Source organism: Cataglyphis hispanica, chromosome 11 (genome assembly GCF_021464435.1).
Source record: "Cataglyphis hispanica isolate Lineage 1 chromosome 11, ULB_Chis1_1.0, whole genome shotgun sequence".
NCBI lineage: Eukaryota > Metazoa > Arthropoda > Insecta > Hymenoptera > Formicidae > Cataglyphis > Cataglyphis hispanica.
The window spans coordinates 845367-868144 of record NC_065964.1 but is presented as its reverse complement, the minus strand read 5'-3'; the positions used below and the strand labels follow the sequence as shown (position 1 = coordinate 868144).

General features: G+C 37.3%; 1 protein-coding gene across 3 annotated transcripts in view; it reads left to right on the top strand.

The window, feature by feature from the left end:
* Nucleotides 1-22778, top strand: part of LOC126852992 (proteoglycan Cow) — a 335529-nt gene that overhangs the window by 80072 nt on the left and 232679 nt on the right. For all 3 annotated transcript variants that reach the window (XM_050598350.1, XM_050598351.1, XM_050598352.1), the window contains exon 4: nucleotides 18604-18732. In XM_050598350.1, coding sequence (XP_050454307.1) covers nucleotides 18604-18732 — 129 coding nt within the window. The remainder of the gene's footprint in view (nucleotides 1-18603; nucleotides 18733-22778) is intronic.

Here is a 22778-nt window from a genome sequence, read left to right as displayed (position 1 = left end):
TAGCAATCCATCTCGACTCACCCAACTCACTCGGATCTCGGCGAAAGTGGAATCTAACTACGAAATGGTTATTGCTATTACGAATTGTGATACATTCAAAATATTTTCAAATTTTTCACATTTTAATTCCTTCTCGAAAAACCGACGCTAATGTACAGATTCTAGTTCCCAAAATTTTTTAATCTGCGATTTAATATCTCGCAATGTCTGAACAAAGTAAAGTAATGATATTGCCACGATTATTACCATCTAATCTCGTTGCTGGTACAATCGGACTAAGTTCCGTGATTATCCAATCTAGCTTTGTGTTTTGCAACACCGATTGATTCTTACTGGCGTGTATTTTTTAACTTCTATTAAATAAAAAAATAATTCTGTTTTTACTAACATGCCAATTGAATTTGATTTATAAAATTCGGAATCTGCTAATTTGATATTCGACAGAATTTGTAACGAATTTCGATCTATTTCGACTGATGGTAACTTTTTGTAATCGTAACTATTATTAAACAATATTTGTCTAAAAACTGAAATATCTAGACTGTATAATTACACCGCAACTGTGATTTACTCGATTTTCTAATTCATTCAAACCCATGATAATTTCGTTCGGTTAAATTTTATTCCTAGCTTATTACATGCTAAAAATGATACAAAATTAGCTTCACTTGTGCTGTCTAAAAGAATATGTATCGATAATCTTGTTCCATTATGACATACTATATTGATTATAACAGTGGCCATAATTTGCCGTCTCGTAGATAGATTCGTTGCATGATATACTGATACATTACTATTTATTTTGCTAACTGTATCCAATGATGCTTTTTCTTCCATAAAAAACATTTTCTTCCCTATGATTCTTGTCATCTACTGAATGATGACACAATGTATCTGTTTTGTCTTTTTGAACACTCCTTGCAGGATCCTGCATGTCCTCACAAAATGATTGTTATGAAGGCAATTGCTAAAATCTAATTGTATAATCTTAATCAATGTACTTCTTTGATTCTCTCAATAGACATAGCTAGAAACTTATCACATTAGAATAAAAAATGTTCATGTTTTCGTGGTATAGATAACATTTGACTTATTCACGTTGCTAACGTTGTTAATTTTTCGTGTTCCGCCTTTGTTTGATTGCGAGATTTTTCTTGTCTTTTTTTGTTTCAATTTTATGCATATTGTTCTTTTCTTTAGACTTTGTCTCAACGTTCTAACATTTGACATCTTTTCTAAAAAAAATCGATTAAAATCATTTAATGAAATTTTATTTGTGTTCTTGTACCCAGGCGCGTAGTGTCGTTACATCCAACTTTGCTTTAATCATATCACAAAGGTAAGAAAAATATGCCAAGTACATAAAAAAAATCCTTACTTTCATACAAAAAAACTTTTAATTTTTTTTTTAAATAACTTGTAAAAGAATTTTTCTTTTGAAAATAATTTTTACTTAAAAAATCAAAATTAAATATGAAATCAATAGTTAACTAGCCAAGTACATAGAAACTAATTCAGAAAGTTTAGTTTGTAAAAAGTTGTAATTTAAAATAATATTTGTCATAAAATTAATCTTGCAATTATAAAAATATTATAGATTCTCTGGAAAAAAATTAAAATGCATTTTATTTTTATCAAAAAATTACATTATTATATTCTCCCTCCCCCAAATAAATGTTTTGTATAATATATTAAATAGGGCATTATTGTATTGCGAATTTTATTACAAATAAGTAAATCATAAAAAACTATCTAATCTTTAGTATAATAATGTTAATCACATTGATTACTAATTTCAAATTTAAAAGTGCCTGTGCTGTGCTGAAATTAAAGCGACATACAAATATTTGGCGTGCCCGATATGAAATAAGAATTTGCAAAATTATTATTATCAATATATTATATCAATATAATATATATTATTATATCATTATCAATATATTAATATGACATATATTGCGATCTGGGCACACCAAATATTTGTATGTCGCTTTAATGTTCATCCTTTTCGTTTCGGGCTTATCTGGTAAAGCTTATGATTAATTTCACAATAAGTCAATCAGTTTGGTACAGGGCACTTTTAAATTTGAAATTAGTAATTAATGTGATCGTCAACGTTATTACACTAAGGATTAAATAGTTTTTTATGAGTTACTTATTTGTAATAAAATCCGCAATATAATAGTGCTATTCAATATATTATACAAAATATTTATTTGGGAGATGGAGAATATAATGTAATTTCTTGATAGAAATAAAATGCATTCTAATTTTTTCCAGAGAATTTATAATATTTCTATATTGCAAGATTGATTTTATGACAAATATTATTTCAAATTACACACAAATTACAAATTTTTTACAAACTAAACTTTCTACTGAATTAGTTTCTATGTACTTAGTTAGTTAACTATTGATTTCATATTTAGTTTTTCTTTTATTTTTTAAGTAAAAATTATTTTCCAAGAAAAAATTATTTTATTTTTTAGAAAAAAATTAAAAGTTTTGTAATTTTTTGCGTACAAGTTAGGATTTTTTACATGTATTCAGCGTATTTTTTTTTATCTTTGTAAAATATTTTTAAAGAGATCTCATTGTTTTTTGTTATAACTGTTTTTTATAAAAATTAATATTTTTTTTGCAAATAACTTTTTTTATAAAAATTTATATTTTTTTTGCAAAATTAAAAAATTATTTTTTAGGGATGAATATTAAAATTTTTGTTAATAATTTTTTACAAATTAAGATTTCTTCTTGGCGTATTTTTTAGACTTTTGTAAGATCTTTTTTTAGTTAACATAATAGTATATATTAATAAATCACACGAAATTAATATTTGCTTCGAGTTATAGCTTCAACAATAGCTATAACCGAATTATTATTTTAAATAGTTTAAAGAAATATTTTTTAATACGAGTTAGCGAGATATCGCGAAAGGCATATAACATTACTAGCGCGAAACGCTGACGAAGCGAGCTACGCGCCGAGGCTAAGCAATTGCGAGAAGGATCGAACCACCAGAAATGCAAGGAATTTCGATCGAACGATCTTAGCTTGCATTTCGGCCTAACGATTCGAAACGAGCGACACAACCATATATGGTCATGTCGCTAAGGGATCCTCTCCAAAAAATCAATCAAATAGAAGGCAATAAAAGATACCACCGCGAATACGCGGCGGGCAGTTATAATTATCAATTTATATCGAACAGTGATTATTAATGATTAATATCGAAGTTACCGCGATCAACCTAACTTAAGGAATCGCTAGTCTAGTCGCGACACGAATTGTTACCTGCGAAGTCACAGCTGATCTCGTGACCGTGACCGAGATATCAGGCACGCGCCGACATAACCCTATACTGTGATACGCATAGCTGTGAAGGGGAACGACAGGCAAGAAGAAGCGACTCAACATTGGGGGATAAAAATAAAGTTTATTTTAAAAAACTCATAATATCATTCCCCTATTTACACGGCTCCCAATCCAGTCCTCGGTTTCTAAGGTTTAGTGGAAACTCTCAAAAAAAATCCAGTACCTCCCCGCGAGGCACAACATTCGATAAAAATAGCATTTGCTTATGAATCGTTAAGTATTAATTGTAGAGATTTAATAGCAGAAATATTTTAAGAACTTTTGCGTGTAATAAGTCGATCTCACACATATTGCGAATATTCGGGAGTGAAAGTATTCGCGAATAGTATGGGACTGGGCACTCAAACTATTTCGTTATTTGTGCTCGTGCTCGCCCTTTTCCCGCTGGTTGTCGCGAATCAAATTGTATATGTAGTATGTATACGAGTAATGGAGTACGAGTAGTTTGGGAGAGCTACATTCGACATCGGCCAAACTCGCACATAATTGCACTCGTGAATATTTGCGATGTGTAATGGGACCAACTATAAGGCACTGTTGTGCCTCGCGGGGAGGCACTGGATTTTTTGGGATTCACCACCAAAGCTGGGGAGCCGAGGACCGGATAGGGAGCCGGCAATTGGGGAACAAGATGTTTTCTTTTTTGTTTGAATAAACAATTTTTATTTCTTTATATAGAGTCGCTTCCTTTTGCCTGTCGTTCCCCTTCACTGCTGTGCGTATCATAATATAGGGTTACGTCGGCTCGAGCCTGGTATCACGGTCACGGTCGCGATATCAGCTGTAGCTTTGCTCGAGTAACAATTCGTGTTAGGTTGATCGCGGTAACTGCTTAATATTATTCGTTAATAATGGCTGCCCGATATGAATTTATAGTTACGACTGCCCAAACAGGAGGCAATAAAGATACCACCGCGAATATGCCCGCCGCATATTCGCGGTGGTATCTTTATTGCCACCTGTTTGGTTGATTTTTGAGGGGATCCCTTAGCGACATGATCATATATGGTTGTGTCGCTTGTTTTGAATTGTTGAGGCCGAAATGCAAGTTAAGATCGTTCGATCGAAATTCCTTGCATTTCCGGTAATTCTATCCTTTCACAATCGCTTAGCCTCGACGCGTGACTCGCTTCGTCAGCATTTCATACAGCGTTTCATACAACCTTACACACCTTTCGCAATATCTCGCTACTCGTGTTAAGAAATATCTCTTTAAGTTATTTAATATTAATAATAATTCGGTTATAGTTATTTGGATTATAACATCCCTCCCCGTTGAAGAAAGAAAAACAGAGATACGTTTTTTACAATTAGTTATACTCTTTCTTATTCTAATGATTACAATCATTTCCCGTTTATAATGTTTGATATAATCGTTTCTTATTATCTAAAATCGCGTGCTTAGACTACGCTTTAATATCGGTCTTGGAAATCCATAAGATATATGTAGTTCTTCCTCGCATACTCTTATCGATGGTTGCTTAAATTTTTTCTTTTTGTTTTTATAATTGTGTATATTACAAGCTCTATTATAATTATTGTTATTAGTCCACTCGTTGCCATTGGGTAAACAAATTGTTTTTGAGTAAAGAATTTTTGTTCGTTATCTTGTACATTATTGTTTAATTTTTCTAACTCAGATTTTAATTTTATTAATTCTGCTCGGTGTTCTGTCACGTTTTTTAAAGTATCGTTGTCATGTGTCCTTTTTTCGTCTTGTAGGAGTGTAATATTTGATTCTGGTAAATAGGTTTCTATATTTACTTCGTATACGGTTTTGTCGAATGAATCGTCATGTCTGGCGTTGTCAATTTACATTTCCCTCTTAATAAAATTTTTCCTGTATTTTTAATAATTCTTTTGCGTTCAGTTTGCTTATCGCATTGTATATTTATTTGTTGGTCTGCGTTAGTTGTGTATAGCCAAGTATGTGGCTGTTGTAGTCTAGTCCAAATCGCGTTCATTGAGTTTATTGTTTTGTTTTGCAATTATGTTGTTGTGACTGTGTGTACAGTTCTATCTCGCACGGCGCGTTCTGACTCGTGCGATAAATCGGTATCGCATTTTCGCATGTATACTTAGTGTTTTGTTTTATACAATTTTCTAAGTCGTTTTCCGTTACTCTAAGATAGGTTAGTTTTTCCTTATCTACGGCAATTATATTATTATTTATTTGTGTTACAATGAATGTATTATTATTATGTGTAGGTACGGGAAGTGTAATTACTTTTATAATGTCGTAACTTGGTTGTGTAATTAACGGAAATTTTAGTATAGTATAAACATTTCCTTTATCGTAAAACGCGCTTATTGTGGTATGATCCTCTATTGCTAACCAATCTTCGGCGTGTATTTTAAAGGGGAAGTACAGTCCCTGTTGCAATTGTTGCGTCGCTTCTTTTAGACTTGTAATAATTGCTTCTATTGGCATTAATTTCGGGTGCATTATTCCTTTTCGTGTGTACGTTAGATATTCAATTATATTTTCCGCGTCGCGTATGAGTTCTGTAATAACTGCGGTAATTATTATGAAATGTTTATTTCGGCACGTTCCGTGTATACTATTACCCATTGTTGTAGAAGTTTTTCGTTCCGATCTATTATATCTTCTGTCTTTTCAATGTGTGCTATAGTATTATTTAATATTTTTATTTGATTTTTGACTACGTGTTGTATTATTTGTTGCCTATTTTCTAATAGATCTAATTGTTCATTGATACGTTTTTGTCATTCGCGTCCATCGTTCCGAATAATGATTTCGCTATTGAGCCTATTCCGTTTATCAGTCCTCTACGTTAGTCGATGGTTTATAGATAGTTTGAATTTGTGTCATTATATTTTTAAGATATCTGGCTCCCTTTTCGCTATTATATCGAGTGCACTACGTGCATCCCGATGGTGATTTTGTAATCTCATGGTGCCGCACATTTTTCGGTTTCTTTTAAATAGTTAGATATTTGTTCATATCTTTTGTTTAATGTGGTTAGGTCCAGTTTAATGACTAACTTCCATGTTTCCTTAATAAAATATAGTTCTTCGGTTTTTCAAGATATAAGCCCAGATTATGTTGAAATTCTTGGATTTCGCATGATGAATTTATTTCATCGGACTCCGTGAGACCCTTGGATTGTTGGCTATTCCAGCTGACGAGTATCCTGTAATATTATATTTATATATTATATTTTGCTACGTTGTCGCATTGTTATCGGTTAGTTGCGCTTCTTCGGGATGGATTTCGTGTGCGCTTTCCAACGGGTCGTCGCGTTTTCGCTCAGTCTTCTCGTAGCGTTGGCTTCCTTAAGACGAGTTTGATTATTCAAATTAGAATCATGGTTTTTTTGTGTGTTCGTTGTTCGGAAGTTTTGGATAGCGCTGACTTGGTTATGTGTCGGGCTTGCGGGAGCGACCCTCTGGGTGGCCCATCGCTTTTGCTCGATTCTTTCGAACGGGCCTGTGCGACCGTGCGGTGCGCAGAGCCTTACTCGCTTCGCATTTCCGTAGATTGTGTGACGGGTGCGCGTGAAGTTAGGGAGGTGATGCCACATCCGCGGGGTGATTTGTTGCGTATACGCGCCTTATTGCGGGCACAGAATATGTGATGCCCGGCAATTTATGGTGATGCGTATCGCGTGCGTGTCATCATCTTTCTGCTTCCTATCTTCGGATAGTCTTCGCTTTCGGGAGCTTTCTGGGACCTGCCCCGAGGAGATGTGCCCGTCAGTTTCCGTAGGCATCGACGCCCGGTAAGAGGTGGCGGCAAGCGCCGGGCTCCGCTCCAAGCGCCTGGCCGTTTCCGTTAATATTTAAGGTAAGTGTTTTAATTTTCAATGAATTGTTTAAGTCTGTTCGTATGCATGCGCATGGTTTTTCTCCCCTTTTTATTGTATAATTTACATCTGAATTTTTCTCGATTATCGTATATGGTCCGGTCCATAGGGATTCAAATTTCTTAGATCGTCCCCGTCGGAGTGTTTCGTCGTGCATTAATACCTTGTCACCTACTTTAAATTTTATTTTTTAGTATTTTTATCATACTATTTTTGGCTTTTATTTTTCTTCTTTTATACGTTCTTTTGCGAACTGATTCGTGGCTCGTAGCTTTTCTTTTAGTTCTTGCGCGTAATCGTCGTAATTATATGTCGGTTTCGGCGGTCTCATTAGTGACGTAGGTAACTTCGCTTGATGTACGTAAACTAGTTTGAAGGGCATGCATCCCGTGGCTGTATGTGGCGTTGTATTGTATGTGAACATCGCGAATGGTATCCATTCGTCCCATTCTGTCTGGTTTTCGTTTATATAATGTCGCAAATATTCGGCTAATGTTCGATGTGATCTTTCTAACGCGCCATTACTTTCCGGGTGATAGGCGGTTGTTTGTATTTTATTTATTTTTAATAATTTGCAAGTATTTTTAAATATTTCGCTTAAAAAATTTGTGCCTTGATCAGTTAGGATTTTTTCCGGATTCCCGTGTTCTAATACAATTTTTGTAATGAATTCTTTGCTAACTATGTTTGCTTCTTGATTAGGGATCGGTATTGCTTTATTAAATTTTGTTAAATTATCTTGGAAGGTTAGTAAATATTTAATTCCATTTGTTGTGACGGTTAACGATCCTACAATATCTAGGGCGCATTTTTCGAACGGTTTAGTAGGCGTATCTGTAATTATTAACGGTACTTTATTTTTCCGCGATATTTTATTTTTTGGCAATATTCGCATTTGGCTATGTATTTTTCTACATCCTTCGTTAATCCTGGCCAATTATGAATTAAGCGAATTCTTCGTACCGTTCGCTCGACTCCTTGATGTCCTCCTGTGGGTGCATCATGATATTCGTATAATATCTGTTTCTTTTCTTCCTCCGTATATGTTTTTCTTCGTCGGAGTGAGTCTCTTTTATCGCGAGGATTTCTCGCTTTTCCTTCTTTACCTCGTTCGTATTCCGGATTACGTTGCGGCTCAGTGCATCGGCGTTAGTGTTCGCTCGTCCGGCCTTGTGTATGATTTCATAATCATATTCTTCTAATTTAAATCTCCAGCGGATTAATCTTGATCCGGAATCATTGACATTAAACAGCCATATCAATGGTTTATGATCGGTTACGATTTTAAATTTTGTGCCGTATACGTATGGCCTAAAATGTTTTACGGCCCATACGATTGCTAGCAATTTTTTCTTTGTCGTATTATAGTTTTGCTCCGCGCGAGATAATACTCTACTTGCGTAAGCAATCGACCGGTCATCGCCCACCTTTCCTTGTGACAACACTGCTCCGATTGCATAGTCGGATGCATCGGTGATCACTGTAAATTCTTGATTAAAGTCTGGAAATCTTAGCACTGGCGCCGTCATTAATTTTTCCTTTAGAATTTCAAAAGCGTTTTGTTGCTCCGTTGTCCAATCAAATTTTTCGGTTTTCTTCGTTAGTTTTGTCAACGGTTTAGCTATTTTGAAAAAGTCTTCAATAAATTTCCTATAATATCCGGCTGTCTATGAATGATTGTACGTCCTTTACTTTTTTGGGCGTTGGAAATTCTTTTATCGCTGTTAGCTTTGACGGGTCCGGAGATATTCCGTTCTCCGAAATAATATGACCTAAATAAATTACTTTTTGCGCGAAAATTCGCATTTATCCGGTTGTAATTTTAAATTATTCTCTCGGAGTCTCTGCAATACTTGTTTGAGTCGTTTATCGTGGTCCTCTTGGCTTGATCCGTAAATCACGATGTCGTCTAAATAAACCAGACATTTAAGTCCTTGCATTCCTATTAGCACTGAATTCATCAGACGTTGGAATGTTGTTGGCGCATTTTTTAGCCCAAACGGCATTCTATTAAATTCATAATGTCCGTAGGGTGTTGAAAATGTAGTTTTATTTTTATCATTTTCGGTCATCGGTATCTGGTGATAACCTGATGCTAAATCTATAGTAGTAAAATATTTAGCGTTTCCTAACTGGTCCAATATATCCGTAATGTTGGGCAGTGGAAATGAATCGCCTATTGTCAGGTCGTTCAGCTTCTGGAAGTCTATTACTACTCGGAGCTTAGGTTTTCCCGACGCATCTGCCTTTTTCGGTACCACTAATAATAGTGCATTCCATTGACTTGTGCTGGTCCGTATAATTTGATCCTTTAACATTTGTTGCACTTGTTTGTTTACTTCCGTCTTGTGCTTTTCCGGGAGGCGATACGGTTTCACGTTCACCGGCGAGGTATCGGCGCGCGTGTTTATCTCGTGTTCGACCGTCGCGGTGCAGGTCAGTGGTTCTCCGTCCACATGAAATATATCACAAAAATCTTCGCATATCCGTAAGAGTGTCTATTTTTCTACGATATTTAAGTGCTGGGTGCGCAACAATTGTCAGATATGTGCATTTCGCGAGGGTTTAGGTTTTGAATTATTTCTCGTGTGTATCGTATACATTTCAGACGCTCTCTATTTCTTCGAGTGCGATAAGGGACGTTTGCATCTCGACTTCTCTGTCTGTGGTGTTAATGATGCTAACGGGACACGTGTAGTCCGCGGCGTTTACTATACAGTTCTCGATATATATTCCGGGTGCCTTTTCTTCTGCGCGAACGATTACTATTCGGTTCTGATCCGTTCTCGCCTTTATTATCGTTTCATTGCGCGGCTTTAAAATTATTTTGTTAAATGGATGGAAATTTAGCAAGGCGTTTCCTATTTTCAATTGGTTGTGTTTATAGTCACAGGTTACGGAATGTTGACGAAGGAAATCGATTCCTAAAATCCCTTCACATTCGATTGGAATATCTTTTACCACGTAAAATGCATGTTTTACTTTTTGATTATTTATTTATTTTAATTGTTCCGTACATCTTTCCGATGGTGTATATTTTGTATCCGGTTACTCCGGTGAGCGCAATTTTTCCTCTTGGATGAGCGTGTCGTCTTTCAAATGCTTTAATTTTATTAATGATATAATAGAGCCTGAATCATATAACATTTGTATTTCCTCATTTTTTATTTGTCGCATGGGAATAGTTACTAACAATAATTCGTTTTTTGTTCGATTACGCGGTGCTTCTTTTATGTGTGTAACCCGATATTCTGCTGCGGGTCGCGTTTTTTTCCTAGAGTTATCCTTTTCTTCTCCGCTGCTGCCACCATCGGATTCCGCATTTCGTTTAAATTGACGCGGTAGTCTTTTCGACTCGGGAATTTTTCTTTTGATTTTTATTATTTTCTTTTGATTTATCCGCGTGTGTTCTCGGTCGTCCGTTTAAGTTCCAACATTCTTCACGATTGTGCCCGGATTTTTGCAGTATTTACAGTATTTATTTATTGTGTTTATTCGTGAGGATCTCTCCGGTTTTGGGAGCGCGTATCGGCTTCGACAATCGCGTCCGTAATAGCCGTTTTTCCGCATTTAAAACATTGAGGGGTCGAACTTCGATTTTGTCGCGAATTAGTTGATTCGAATTTATTCTTATTATACAAGTAATTGGATTTCGTTGGTCCAAGTAATTTTTCTTCGGCGCTTGCACCCGTTATCGCCTCTTGGAGCGTCGTATATCTTTGGGCGCGTACGAGCACCTTGAGTTCGTCGCGAAATCCGATTTGAAAATTTATTAATGCTTGTTTCTTAATTGTTTCGTGAATTGTGCGCTTTGAGGATGCGGGGTGTTCTTCCCCTTCGATCATAGCATCGTACAATTTCGTTGCTAGTAGATCAACTCGTTGTCCAAATGCGTGCGCGGTTTCATTTAATTTTTGCTTTAATGAATTAAATTCGATTTATAAATGTGTGGTACTTTGTTTAGTCTGGTAACAAGTCTTCAGTTGATGCTTTAATTCTTCGAACGTTTGTATATCTCGCGTTTTGAAATCCTGCATGGCTTTTCCTTTCAGTTTGGTATATAAAATTGCTTGCATTAACGATTCTTCGTCTGCGGGATTTATGTCTGCGGGACGGCGTACGTGTAGGCGTTCAAAAATTCTTGTAGTTTATGTCGGGACGTTCCGTCAAATTCGGGGATCATCGTCCTTGCTTTTTAGCGGTACGTAATGTGGTGCAATGCTTCTTCTGTTTTGAATGTTGCGATTAGTCCGTCCATATGTTTCATCAAACGCGTCGTTATCTCGTTCTCTATCGCGATAATCTTGGCGGGGAATTTTTCTCGATGTGTTTTCCATCGCGGTCATTCGCCGGTTTTAGAGAGTTCATATTTGCGCGTAGGTCGTTTAGAACATCAAGTAAATGCGCGTATTCCATTCTTTCTTCGCGATTTACGGGCGGGTTATTATCCGCCTCCGCTAAAGTTCGGCCCATCTGTCGGATGGATCGACGCATGTTTTCGATCTCGACGTCTACTGCGTCTTGCGGTACGTTCGCGGGAGTGTGATCTTGCGGGAATCGTACTTCGGCCATATTATTTGCCTGAGCTATAAATTTCTTCCGGATCAAATTGATCGCTTTCGTATGAGGTTAACGAAAACTCGCGTCATAAGGATACTCTACTCGGAGTCCTGCTAATATACTGTCTCGTGCTAGTCTCGCGTTGAGTGTTGTCAGTGGGGTCAGTCGTGTTATTCGGGAATAGGCTTTCGTCGAAACTATTAACCCTTTGACTATGGCAGACTTTGGCACGCACTGGCCAATCCTATAAGCTCTTCCGAAATGAAAATTTCAAAAATATCGAGAATAGATGATTTCCTGTTTATATTTGCTTTAACTCCACTGTTCTTGTTATTAAATTTGTGAATTACAGGTTTGAAAACTCTCTGAGTCCAGGAAAATTCATTTTTACGTTTCGATTGCTTTGGTTCTGGTATAGCTACTGTACTCACATTGACTCTAATGAAGAGGATATGACACGACATTTTTAGTCATACGTTTGTACAAAGGAACTTCAAAATCACTAGTTTCCTCAGAATCAGAACATGAATCATTTGTTAAATCATGCTTGTATGTACTTTTATTGGCGATTTCTTCACTTTTTTTCTTTTATTATCCCTCTTGTTCATTCTAAAGGTTAAGGAAGAAAACAACTGAAAATAAACAGATTTACTTAACTTGATAGTAATATTTAACTAATCGAAAATGTCTTTTTAAATTTTGCTCCTCTTTTTAATAATCAAAAGCTGTTATTTAATTAATGACTAACGGAATATGTAATTGTTGAATTAACATTAACTTACGTCTGTTTCAAATGAGATTTATTACAATTATGATCGATAAAAGTTCGCTAGCTTCCGTGGCTGTGAATCAAAATAAGTTAATCGAAATAGATAATCTACATTACCATTAGAGGTCTACATTACCATAAGACCAATTATAAAATTTTAAAACGGGTGGAACAAGCGAAATTTGATTTGGACGCCAATTGGCGCCTACAGTACCGGGAAGCCAATATGTTTCGGACGCCAATAGGCGTCAACAGTACCAGGAAGTCAACATGTGTCGGACGCCAATAGGCGTCAACAGTACCGGGAAGTCAACATGTGTCGGACGCCAATAGGCGTCAACAGTACCAGGAAGTCAACATGTGTCGGACGCCAATAGGCGTCAACAGTAGTCAAAGGGTTAAACAGAAATTCGCATTCGGTGACGACGTTTTCCGGTAGATCGGATTCACTTTCGCTCGAGTATTGTGTTTCTAAATTTCTTCGCGCGCTATTTAAATTGTCTCGCGGCGATAAACATTAATAAATTAATTGCTCGTCGGGTCGGTTCGCTATGTAACCACGATCGGTTCGCAATTGGTCGCTTCGGTACGTTAGAGCCTTCCGATATTCACGCAATTTTTCGGACTTATAGTAATAAGATAGCTCTCATGGTCGCTCGCAGGTACTGCTATCCTTTGCTCGATGGCTGGTACGACTGACGGCCCGGGGCTCGTTGTGCAGGAACGATACGTTGTTTGTTGGGGTGTCGTAGATCTGCGCTGGTCCTTGGACGCTAGAGATCCTACTCGGGTTTCAGCTTGGTTCTCGTCTGACAGCTTATCGTCTGTCTGTTGCTTCCACTGTTGTCCGTCAGTTTTATTTTATGGTTTACTGACGTGCCTGTTTTAACTCTTTTGCTTTGGATTTTTTCAAGTCTTTCTCGGCTGTTCTTGACGGTCCTGTGGCGATCCTACCGCTGCCACCAAATGTTGTGCCTCGCGGGGAGGCACTGGATTTTTTGGGATTCACCACCAAAGCTGGGGAGCCGAGGACCGGATAGGGAGCCGGCAATTGGGGAACAAGATGTTTTCTTTTTTGTTTGAATAAACAATTTTTATTTCTTTATATAGAGTCGCTTCCTTTTGCCTGTCGTTCCCCTTCACAGCTGTGCGTATCACAATATAGGGTTACGTCGGCTCGAGCCTGGTATCACGGTCACGGTCGCGATATCAGCTGTAGCTTTGCTCGAGTAACAATTCGTGTTAGGTTGATCGCGGTAACTGCTTAATATTATTCGTTAATAATGGCTGCCCGATATGAATTTATAGTTACGACTGCCCGCCGCATATTCGCGGTGGTATCTTTTATTGCCTCCTGTTTGATTGATTTTTTGGAGGGGATCATTGAGGAGGGGATCTATGACATGACCATATATGGTTGGGTCGCTTGTTTTGAATTGTTCGAAAGGCCGAAATGCAAGTTAAGATTGTTCGATCGAAATTCCTTGCATTTCCGGTAATTCTATCCTTTCGCAATCGCTTAGCCTCGGCGTGTGGCTCGCTTCGTCAGCGTTTCATACAGCTTTTCATACAACCTTATACTTTCGCAATATCTCCCTACTCTTGTTAAGAAATATCTCTTTAAGCTGTTTAATATTAATAATAATTCGGTTATAGCTATTTGGGCTATAACAGTACATACTATGACGACACACGGAACTATTGCTTCTCTCTTACTGTATGAATGATAACAAAGTGAGACATTCCATATACAAAACAATAGCGCTATGAAAACAATAGCCGCATATCGACGCATGTCTTTGTTTATACAAGGTGTCCCGAAACTTTTGAAAACATCCGAAGTGTGAAAGCAGATTGGGCCAAACAGAGTCAAAAAGTCCTGTACCATTTTCCTCTATAACTTCAGAAAGAAGTTATTATTGAGTAAAGTCTGGCTAATCAGTGTCGATCTTTAGTGGGATACACGTCAGTGAGCCGTGCGCCTGTTAGTGGTGCGCCGCTGTAACAGCTGAACGCTCACGCACACTATCAGGCGCGCGGCTCACCAACGTGCGCTTGACAAAAGATCGGCAAAAATTGGCCAGACTTTATTCAATAATATTTCTTTTATTAAGCGTTGTTCAAAAGAATGGTACAGAACTTTTTGACTCAGTTTGGCCCTTCAAACTTCGGGTATGTCAAAAGTTTCAGGACACCCTGTATATTTGGCGGTATGTCAATGCGGCGTAGTCGGATATACATATACATATACTCTCTCTCTCGCTCTCCCTCTCTTTCCCGCTTTCTCTCTCTCTCTCTCTCTCTCCCCTCTCTCTCTTCCGCTCTCCCTCCGCCCTTCTCTCATACTCTCTCTCTCTCTCTCCCGTTCTCTTTCTCTCATCCTCTGTTTCTCATTTATTACAAATTATAAAAGAGGGTACACATAAGAATCATAATTATGCATGCACATACACTATGTCTCTCAATTTGCATACTCAAGCGAATAATCGTACATGAGCGCTGCAAACGCGCCTTGAGGAATAAAATCGCTTTGCATGTGTGCGTGCGAGCGTACATACGTGAGATCTGAAACTGATGGAAAAATCTCACAATTCTTATATACGATCATCATTTCTCGAGATTGACTGCACCAATCTTATTCAAATTGGTCGCAATCGAATGCTTGTATCCACATTATATAATAAAAGTGCAGTTAGATTTTTGATTAACGGCTTTAGTTCTTAAATATGTAACGGGCCGCTTCACGAGCGGTTCGCGTGCGCGGATAGCTCAACCGTGATCAGGATTCGTGAAGAAGTGAGATACAATCGAAGAGACGAAAGGTTTAAAGAATGTCTTTTATTTGCTTCTATTCGGCAATGGTCAGATTATATAAAAAATGATATAATAGTCGCTGTGTTATGACGCGGGTTTAGATGGTGTTTTGCGTGCTTAGTTCTGGTGCGGGACGTTCGGAAATGCGGATGTGTAGTCTCGACGCATCGTGCTTGAAGACACGGGGCGCGTACAGTGAGACGGGCGCGTATTGACAACACATCGTGCTTGTAGGCGCGGTAGTGCGGATGGCGAAGCCGCTACAATAAGATTTCTCGAGCGTTTATTATACAACATGAGATTGCACACAATATCTAGCGGTGCGATGCGTCTGGCCGGTGCGGGCTGCAATATAGCGAATTACAGTCGGCGTAAAGCGTCAGTGGAGGTGACGCGACGCGTTTTCCCAGAGATTCGTGTTCGGGATGCGTCTGTGCGCGGAGTTCGGATAATTAGATGTTAGGACCGTAAAGCTCGAGTATGAGAAGAACAGCCAAATCGTCCGCTCTCTTTTTATACGGAGGTTTTGGAAGGATTCGTATCCGGAACAGATAGTTGAGAATTCTCGGCGGAGACTGCGAACACGTCAACCTCTTTTTCCCTGTCTTTCTACGATTTCGGAGCAGTGTCTGGTGGTTCTTCGTGCGTACAGCACGAGAGGATCAGGTACCGGTCTGGTACAGATGATAGATCTGTCAGACTTTTTATGCCGTGTAACGGTATCCGCGTCGTTTTATCCTCCTCGGTGATGGGAGAAATGACGCTGGATTTTTATGGCGCTCGGCGCTATTCGGGAGCACTCAGCGCTGCTCAGCGGCCATATTGTCGACGGCCGTACATGTGAAAAATAGGGCGTCAAGCGTTTCTGCCCCTACCCGGCTGGTGTTTGCCGGGTGGCAGACTTCCGGCAGCGACGTGCCGGGAACGATGGGGGATACATCGTTACAAGTATTTTAATCGAAAGTTTACAAGATCTATAATTCCGGATAAGCTACTTGGTAGCGCCGCGGCCCCTGTACATAAGCAAATACATACATAAATAAATACATAAGCCGTGTCACAAGCTAGAAAGTATTTTTCTTGGTACTTTCTATGCACTTGGCGTCGCGACGCTACCGCGTTGATGGATGAAGTTCGTCCCATGAATCAGTTAGCAGTAGCAATTTTATTGCCTTCAATATTCGCAATTGCTTCAAAATATAATCTATCAAATCTCAAATTGCATTCACTGATTCTTTTTGAAACTTTAGCATCGTGAAAAGACATTAAATATGCTTTTTCTTAAGTGTTTTCTTCGTATAGTCTTGGGATCATCAAATAATTTATTCAATAGCTCTCAATTTTAATTATTTTCTGTCAGCTCGATTGCTTCTATGATTTAAGCTGCATCTCCAGACAATGATGTAGTCAAATATTAAAGTTTCTGGATGGCTGGAATACTTTTTTTATTGCGTATTAATAAATGAAACGTTGAAAAAATTTTTTCCGTTCTTCCACACGACCATCAAAAGTGGGAAGTTTAATTACTGATGTAACGAGCGCAATGCGTTCTGTTACTAATAGTCTGCCAGGTTATCATCCGCCCGGAAAATGAGACTCGGCGCCTATAACGCCCTTCAATGTCGAATAGTACCACGATCCCTTCATAGCAGTAGCCTCACCATGCATTGAGCCGCTTGGAGGATCGATTAATGGGTATATAAATCGGTTCAGCGGGCGATTGATCACCAGTTCCCGATCTCGAATCTCCGACTCGAATCCCGAACGATCCTGCCTGACAACTTATGTGAACGTTCTTGCGACGACTGAGTGTCCTCGGCCATTCGTTTCGAGCACCCGCTTCTTGCCTAGCCACGCATACGAGCGTTCTCGTTGCGACGATCGAGTTGTTTTTGGCCATCGGTCAGTCAATTTTAAAACCTTCCGTTTGTATTCCGTTCCTAGTTTTAAGAATTGCCCTCTGTAAATATAACATTGTCCGATCATGTATACGAGCGTTCTCGTTGCGACGACTGAGTGTTCTCGACCATTGATCAGTACATCTTAAGATTTTCCGTTTGTATTTCAATTTGCTCCGCCATTTGAATATCGTTCCGTTTTCAATCCCATCAATACCACATTACAAGCCGATTTACATCACTTGATTACACCTGTATATTTTCATTCGATCAAAATAAAATTTGTAAATTATTTAATTATACAAGCGAGTTTAAGTCTCCCTCCTTCGTCCGAATCTTGACACCGACGGACTTGTCGAGTCACCGATCGACTGATCTGGAGCATCGGGAAAGGTGAATCGTTATACTAGTAATTTAACCTTTGACACATTATTACTGTTACTGTTTGTAATTGAAATCCGATGAATAAGCTCTGTTTGTTACTACAGCATTTTGTTATTTGGCGTTTATCTCTAATCTTGCCGTTTTTCTCGTTTTTTATGCGCAATGATCGACTCCATGTTTTTTAGCTATATAAATTTTGTAGATTTACAGCTGTATCTTGTTTTTAACTGATCCTGCTCGAAGTACTAATGTTTTTGGCTGGTAATAAATCTTAAAAAATTGCTATATAACTCAATTTTTAATTAATGAAAAAATGACTATTAACTAATATAATAAATGCAATACTCGATACGCGCTGTTTTTATCTCTACTTCTCGCGCATTACTACATTAAATCGATCGCGTACTCGAAGCTACTTGCGCTCTCACCAATAGGACTTGTACAACAGTAGAAAAGTAGGAATACGATATATATCTAATTTCAACATGTTAACCACAATTTGAAGTTGTTACTTGTAATATGTATGAATCATGCATAGGTAATGGCGGAATTGTTGGTATTATAGATAATACGCTTAATGAGGGCGCTATCTTATCGAAGTACGTTGTTTTTGGATGCCATTGTAATATTTTTGCAATACATAGAATGTAAATAAAGACAATTTTCTGATATAATTGAAATTCAAATTATCGAGTAAGTCTATTAAGAACTCAATTGGTTCAACCGTTATTGAGATTTTATAAATAACCTAAGATACTCTCAATTGACTGCTTCGCGAATAGATACAAAGAGTGTCTTGCTGTTAAATATGACTTGACGTGAGACGCTACCATTTGCGTGTCTGTATCTTGATTCTTGAAATATCATAAATCTAAGAATTTTGCTACATAATAAAGTTGCATTGTTCTTTTGAAATCAATTATTATATTTTTTATAATAAGCGTAATTCATTATAAATTATATAATCTGTTTTTAGGGATATAGTAATTCCAAAGTCTCGTGCAATTCAACAACGACGAATGAAAACCAAAGTTTCAATCGATTCTGAAGACGACGATGCTTTTTTTGATTCCGAAGACGATGACGATGATCAGGATGAATCAAAGTAAGTAATAGCAGACCCTATTATCTGTTTAATTTATTGTAAAAATTTGCTTTAAGTTCTAAGATATAAAGTTCTTGAAATAAATATTTTTGTATAAAGTTTTTTTAATATAATTAAAAAAAAGTATTTTAAATTTCATTTTTTAAGAGAAAAATTTCATTTTCTTGAGTAATATTTAAGTTTATGCAATATAAGCTAAATAAGATTTTATTATTATGTATATGAATACTATTAATATGAATTTGGGTAATAAGAATAAATGATTTGTATTAATACATATACACTGTAGATATTTTCCTGAATAATTTAAGAAATTATTTATATTATTTATATTATTATTTTCAAAAACCACAGTGCATGCACGCTTTTATTTAATACGATAAAGTTTCAGGAAAAGTCTTTCAAAAGTAATATTTGTCCCAGAAAACATATTGTAGTTCGTATTTATGTTATGCGCGCAACCTATATCAAACAAACATTATCAACTCATGCACAAATTACAAACTTTAAAAACAACTTTCAAAGAGAAAAAAATTTTCTAAGAGCAGAATTAAAAATTTTATTTTATAATATAGTATTTTTGTCTATAAATATAATTTATTTGTTTATACATATAAAAGACAAAGAAAAATTATTTAAAGCATGCATTGCACATTAATATGATGATTAAAATATTAAATTAAATTATCTAAAATAAATTAATAATAATTAAATAAAATATAATAAAGAGAAAGAATTATCATATTGAACAATTTTTGAATACAATTCAACTTCCATTTAAATTTCCGTAATATTAAATAGATTTTTCAATATTTTGTACTAAAAAGTCTTAAGGATCGACAGAAGCAACGGGCAATTGATATTGATCTGATATTGATATTGAAACTGATATTGATGATATCCCGCGAAATGATAATGCGAAATTCTGGTTTCAGGTTTACCAATCTGAGAAGTTCTCAATCTCTTTGTATATATATATATATATATATATATATATATATATACAAGAAATATTATTGAGTAAAGTTTGGTCAAACATCGCCGATCTTTAGCCGGGCGCACGTCGGTGAGTCGCGTTGTGAACGTTCATGCATACTACCAGGCGCGCGGCTTACCGAGCGATGACGTCCGGCTAAAGATCAGCGATGATTGCCAAACTATTATTCAATAATAATTCTTTTATTAAGCAATATACAAAAAATGGTAAAGGTCTTTTTTGTTTGGTTTAATCCGCTCTATCTGCACATTACGGATGGGGCAATTATTATCAGACACCCTGTATATAAGGTACACATACACGCGCACACGCACACACACACACCTATATATATAGTTTTATTATTATTGAATAATAGTTATATATATATATATATATATATATATATATATATATGTTAGAGTTTAAGTTTTCGCGCGCTTAGTTGCCTTATGAAATGTCCGACTCATGAGTCTGACATTTGCTCGTGGAGTACATAATGCAATAGGGAAAAGGCATCCCCACTCATGTATAGTAGTAATAAACGTAGTAAAAATCTCTACGAAATAACACGTGTGTCTCTACGCTTTATAAAGAAAACCTTTTCATCGCATATTTCTTTCAGTAGTTCATCCCTAACAGATTAACTAAAAAAATACAGGTTATAGATCCATTCACCTGCGTGAAAAGTCTGTCTAAGAAGGGAATAGATTGTGAAAAGGAAAGTGCGCGAGAAAAGTTCTGTTTTTGTAAGAGAAACCGGCGACATTGTTGGTCGTTCGAAGTTACAGATATCGGAAATTACGGGTACGTGAGTAAATGAGAGCATTGAAAAAAAGAAAATAAAGGAAAGGAAATGGCTGAAGAACTGTCTACACGTAACGTCACGAAATTCTACGGATCGAATTTTCAGGCGTGGAAGTTTCACATAAACATGCTTCTCGCGCGTGGCGCGCGTAATAGACAATAGTATCGAGCGGAGAGCCATGCCGACGGATGCGATGTCAGCCGAAGCAAAAAAATGGGTCAAAGAGAACGCAAAAGCGATGTATATTATTTCGACAGCAATAGAAAACTCGCAACTACAATGCCTGCTCACCTGTATCACAGCTAAGGAAATATGGGACAAGTTAAGCAGCATACATGAATAGAAATCAAAGACGAATAAACTTCTATTCATGCAAAAGTTCCATGATTACAGGATGGGTCTAAACGACTCAATCGTGCAACACGTGGCACATGTGCAAAATATGATGATCCAGTTAAGAGATGTTGAAAATATATCGGAAGTGGCCATAATGGCGAAAATTTTAGGTAGTCTACTGCTACGATATAACGCACTGCAAACAGCGTGGGATAGCATTTCTGAAGAAAGACAAACGCTTGCGTATTTACAAGAATGACTCATTAAGGAAGAAAATCGACAAAAAGGAGACGAAGACGTTACGCGCTAGCCGCAATGAGTGTTAGTGTAAAAAAATAAGTGACTTCAAGTGTGAACAAATCAAGTGAAAAACCTCGAGGAAAAGGCAATCGTTCAAAGTGAAGTGTTTCTACTGCAAGAAAAAAGGACATTATGCTCGCAAGAAGTAAAACAAAAACGAAGGAAAAGGTGATGAAAAAACTATGGATTGCACATTCGTGGAAACTTCCGGTCTGTATGAAGACGAAGCAGTAACGCCATCGAACGAGGAAATCGTGAAATTCCAAGCGACCGATAATAGCGAGGTCTGATTATATATTACCGACGGTGCATCGCGATATATTATTTATTGACGAGATTAATTTAGTGAATAACGACCGAGTAACAAACAATCGATATCACTCGGCGATAACGGTGTGTGAAGTTATTGGTACTAGTACCGATCCTGATCAATAAATTAGTGAACGGCAAGTAGTCGGCACGAGGCAATGGCATGAGGCACGTATCGAAAATGTCTTATACGTTCCTAAAGTAAAGAAAAATTTGTTCTCGGTCGGGGTGTGTACGTCGAAAGATTACGAGGTTTCGTTTAAAGGACAAACGGTAGTGTTCAAGCGAGATGACAAAATTGTTGCGAGCGGCATAAAACAAGAAAATCGAAATTTACCGTATATTCTTTCGAGTTAATCTGCGCGTATGGCATGAACGAATGGCTCATGTAAACACTCAAGTGCTTAAAAACATGATAAAGATAGGCGTTGTTCGAGGTGTCAAAACTATCTGATGTCAACGATTTTTTCTGTGAATTGTGCCCTCTTGACAAATCACACCGAAGTCACACTAACGTTTAAGAAAACCGAAGCAAAGAAAAGCGTGCAACCCGGCGAAATTATGCACTCTGACGTGTGTGTGGGCCGATGTCAGATTCAACTGGAGGTTCAAGATACTTTGTGACGTTTAAAGACGACGCGTCAGGATTTCAGTACGTTTATTTTATTAAACACAAGTCTGATATCATTGTTCGGTTTCAAGAGTTTGAGATACTCGTAGCCAACAAATTCGGTCGTGCAATGAGGACATTGGACGGCGCACAGACAATGGACGCGAGTACTGCAACCTTGAAATGAAACGATATCTCGCCACTCGAAGAATTATTCTAGAGACCACAGCACCTTACACACCACAACAAAATGGTCAGAGCGAGACAATAGGACAATCGTCGAAAGCGCCCGCACAATGATTCAAGCAAAAAATCTACCACTCTCATTGTGGACAGAAACTGTAAATAATGCGGTGTATCAAATCGAACTGTATCGAGCACGAGCAACGCCATTCGAGCTATGGATGGGTAAGGTTCCAAGTTTATTTCATCTCAGAATTATTGGTTCCGAAATATATATGCATATAGATAAGCAGTTTCAAGAAATTCGATTCAAAAGCTAAGAAATTGATCATGGTCGGATACCAAAGCGATTCAATCAACTACCGTACGATCCAAATATGAGACAAGTTACAATATTCAGAGATGTAATCTTTAGAGAAAATCGCTCGAAAAATCAACGACGAAGAGGAGTACGACGAATACACGTTCCCAGTCGACGAAAAAAAGGAGTTCGAAGCGGAGCAAGAAGCACAAGTCGATGAAGT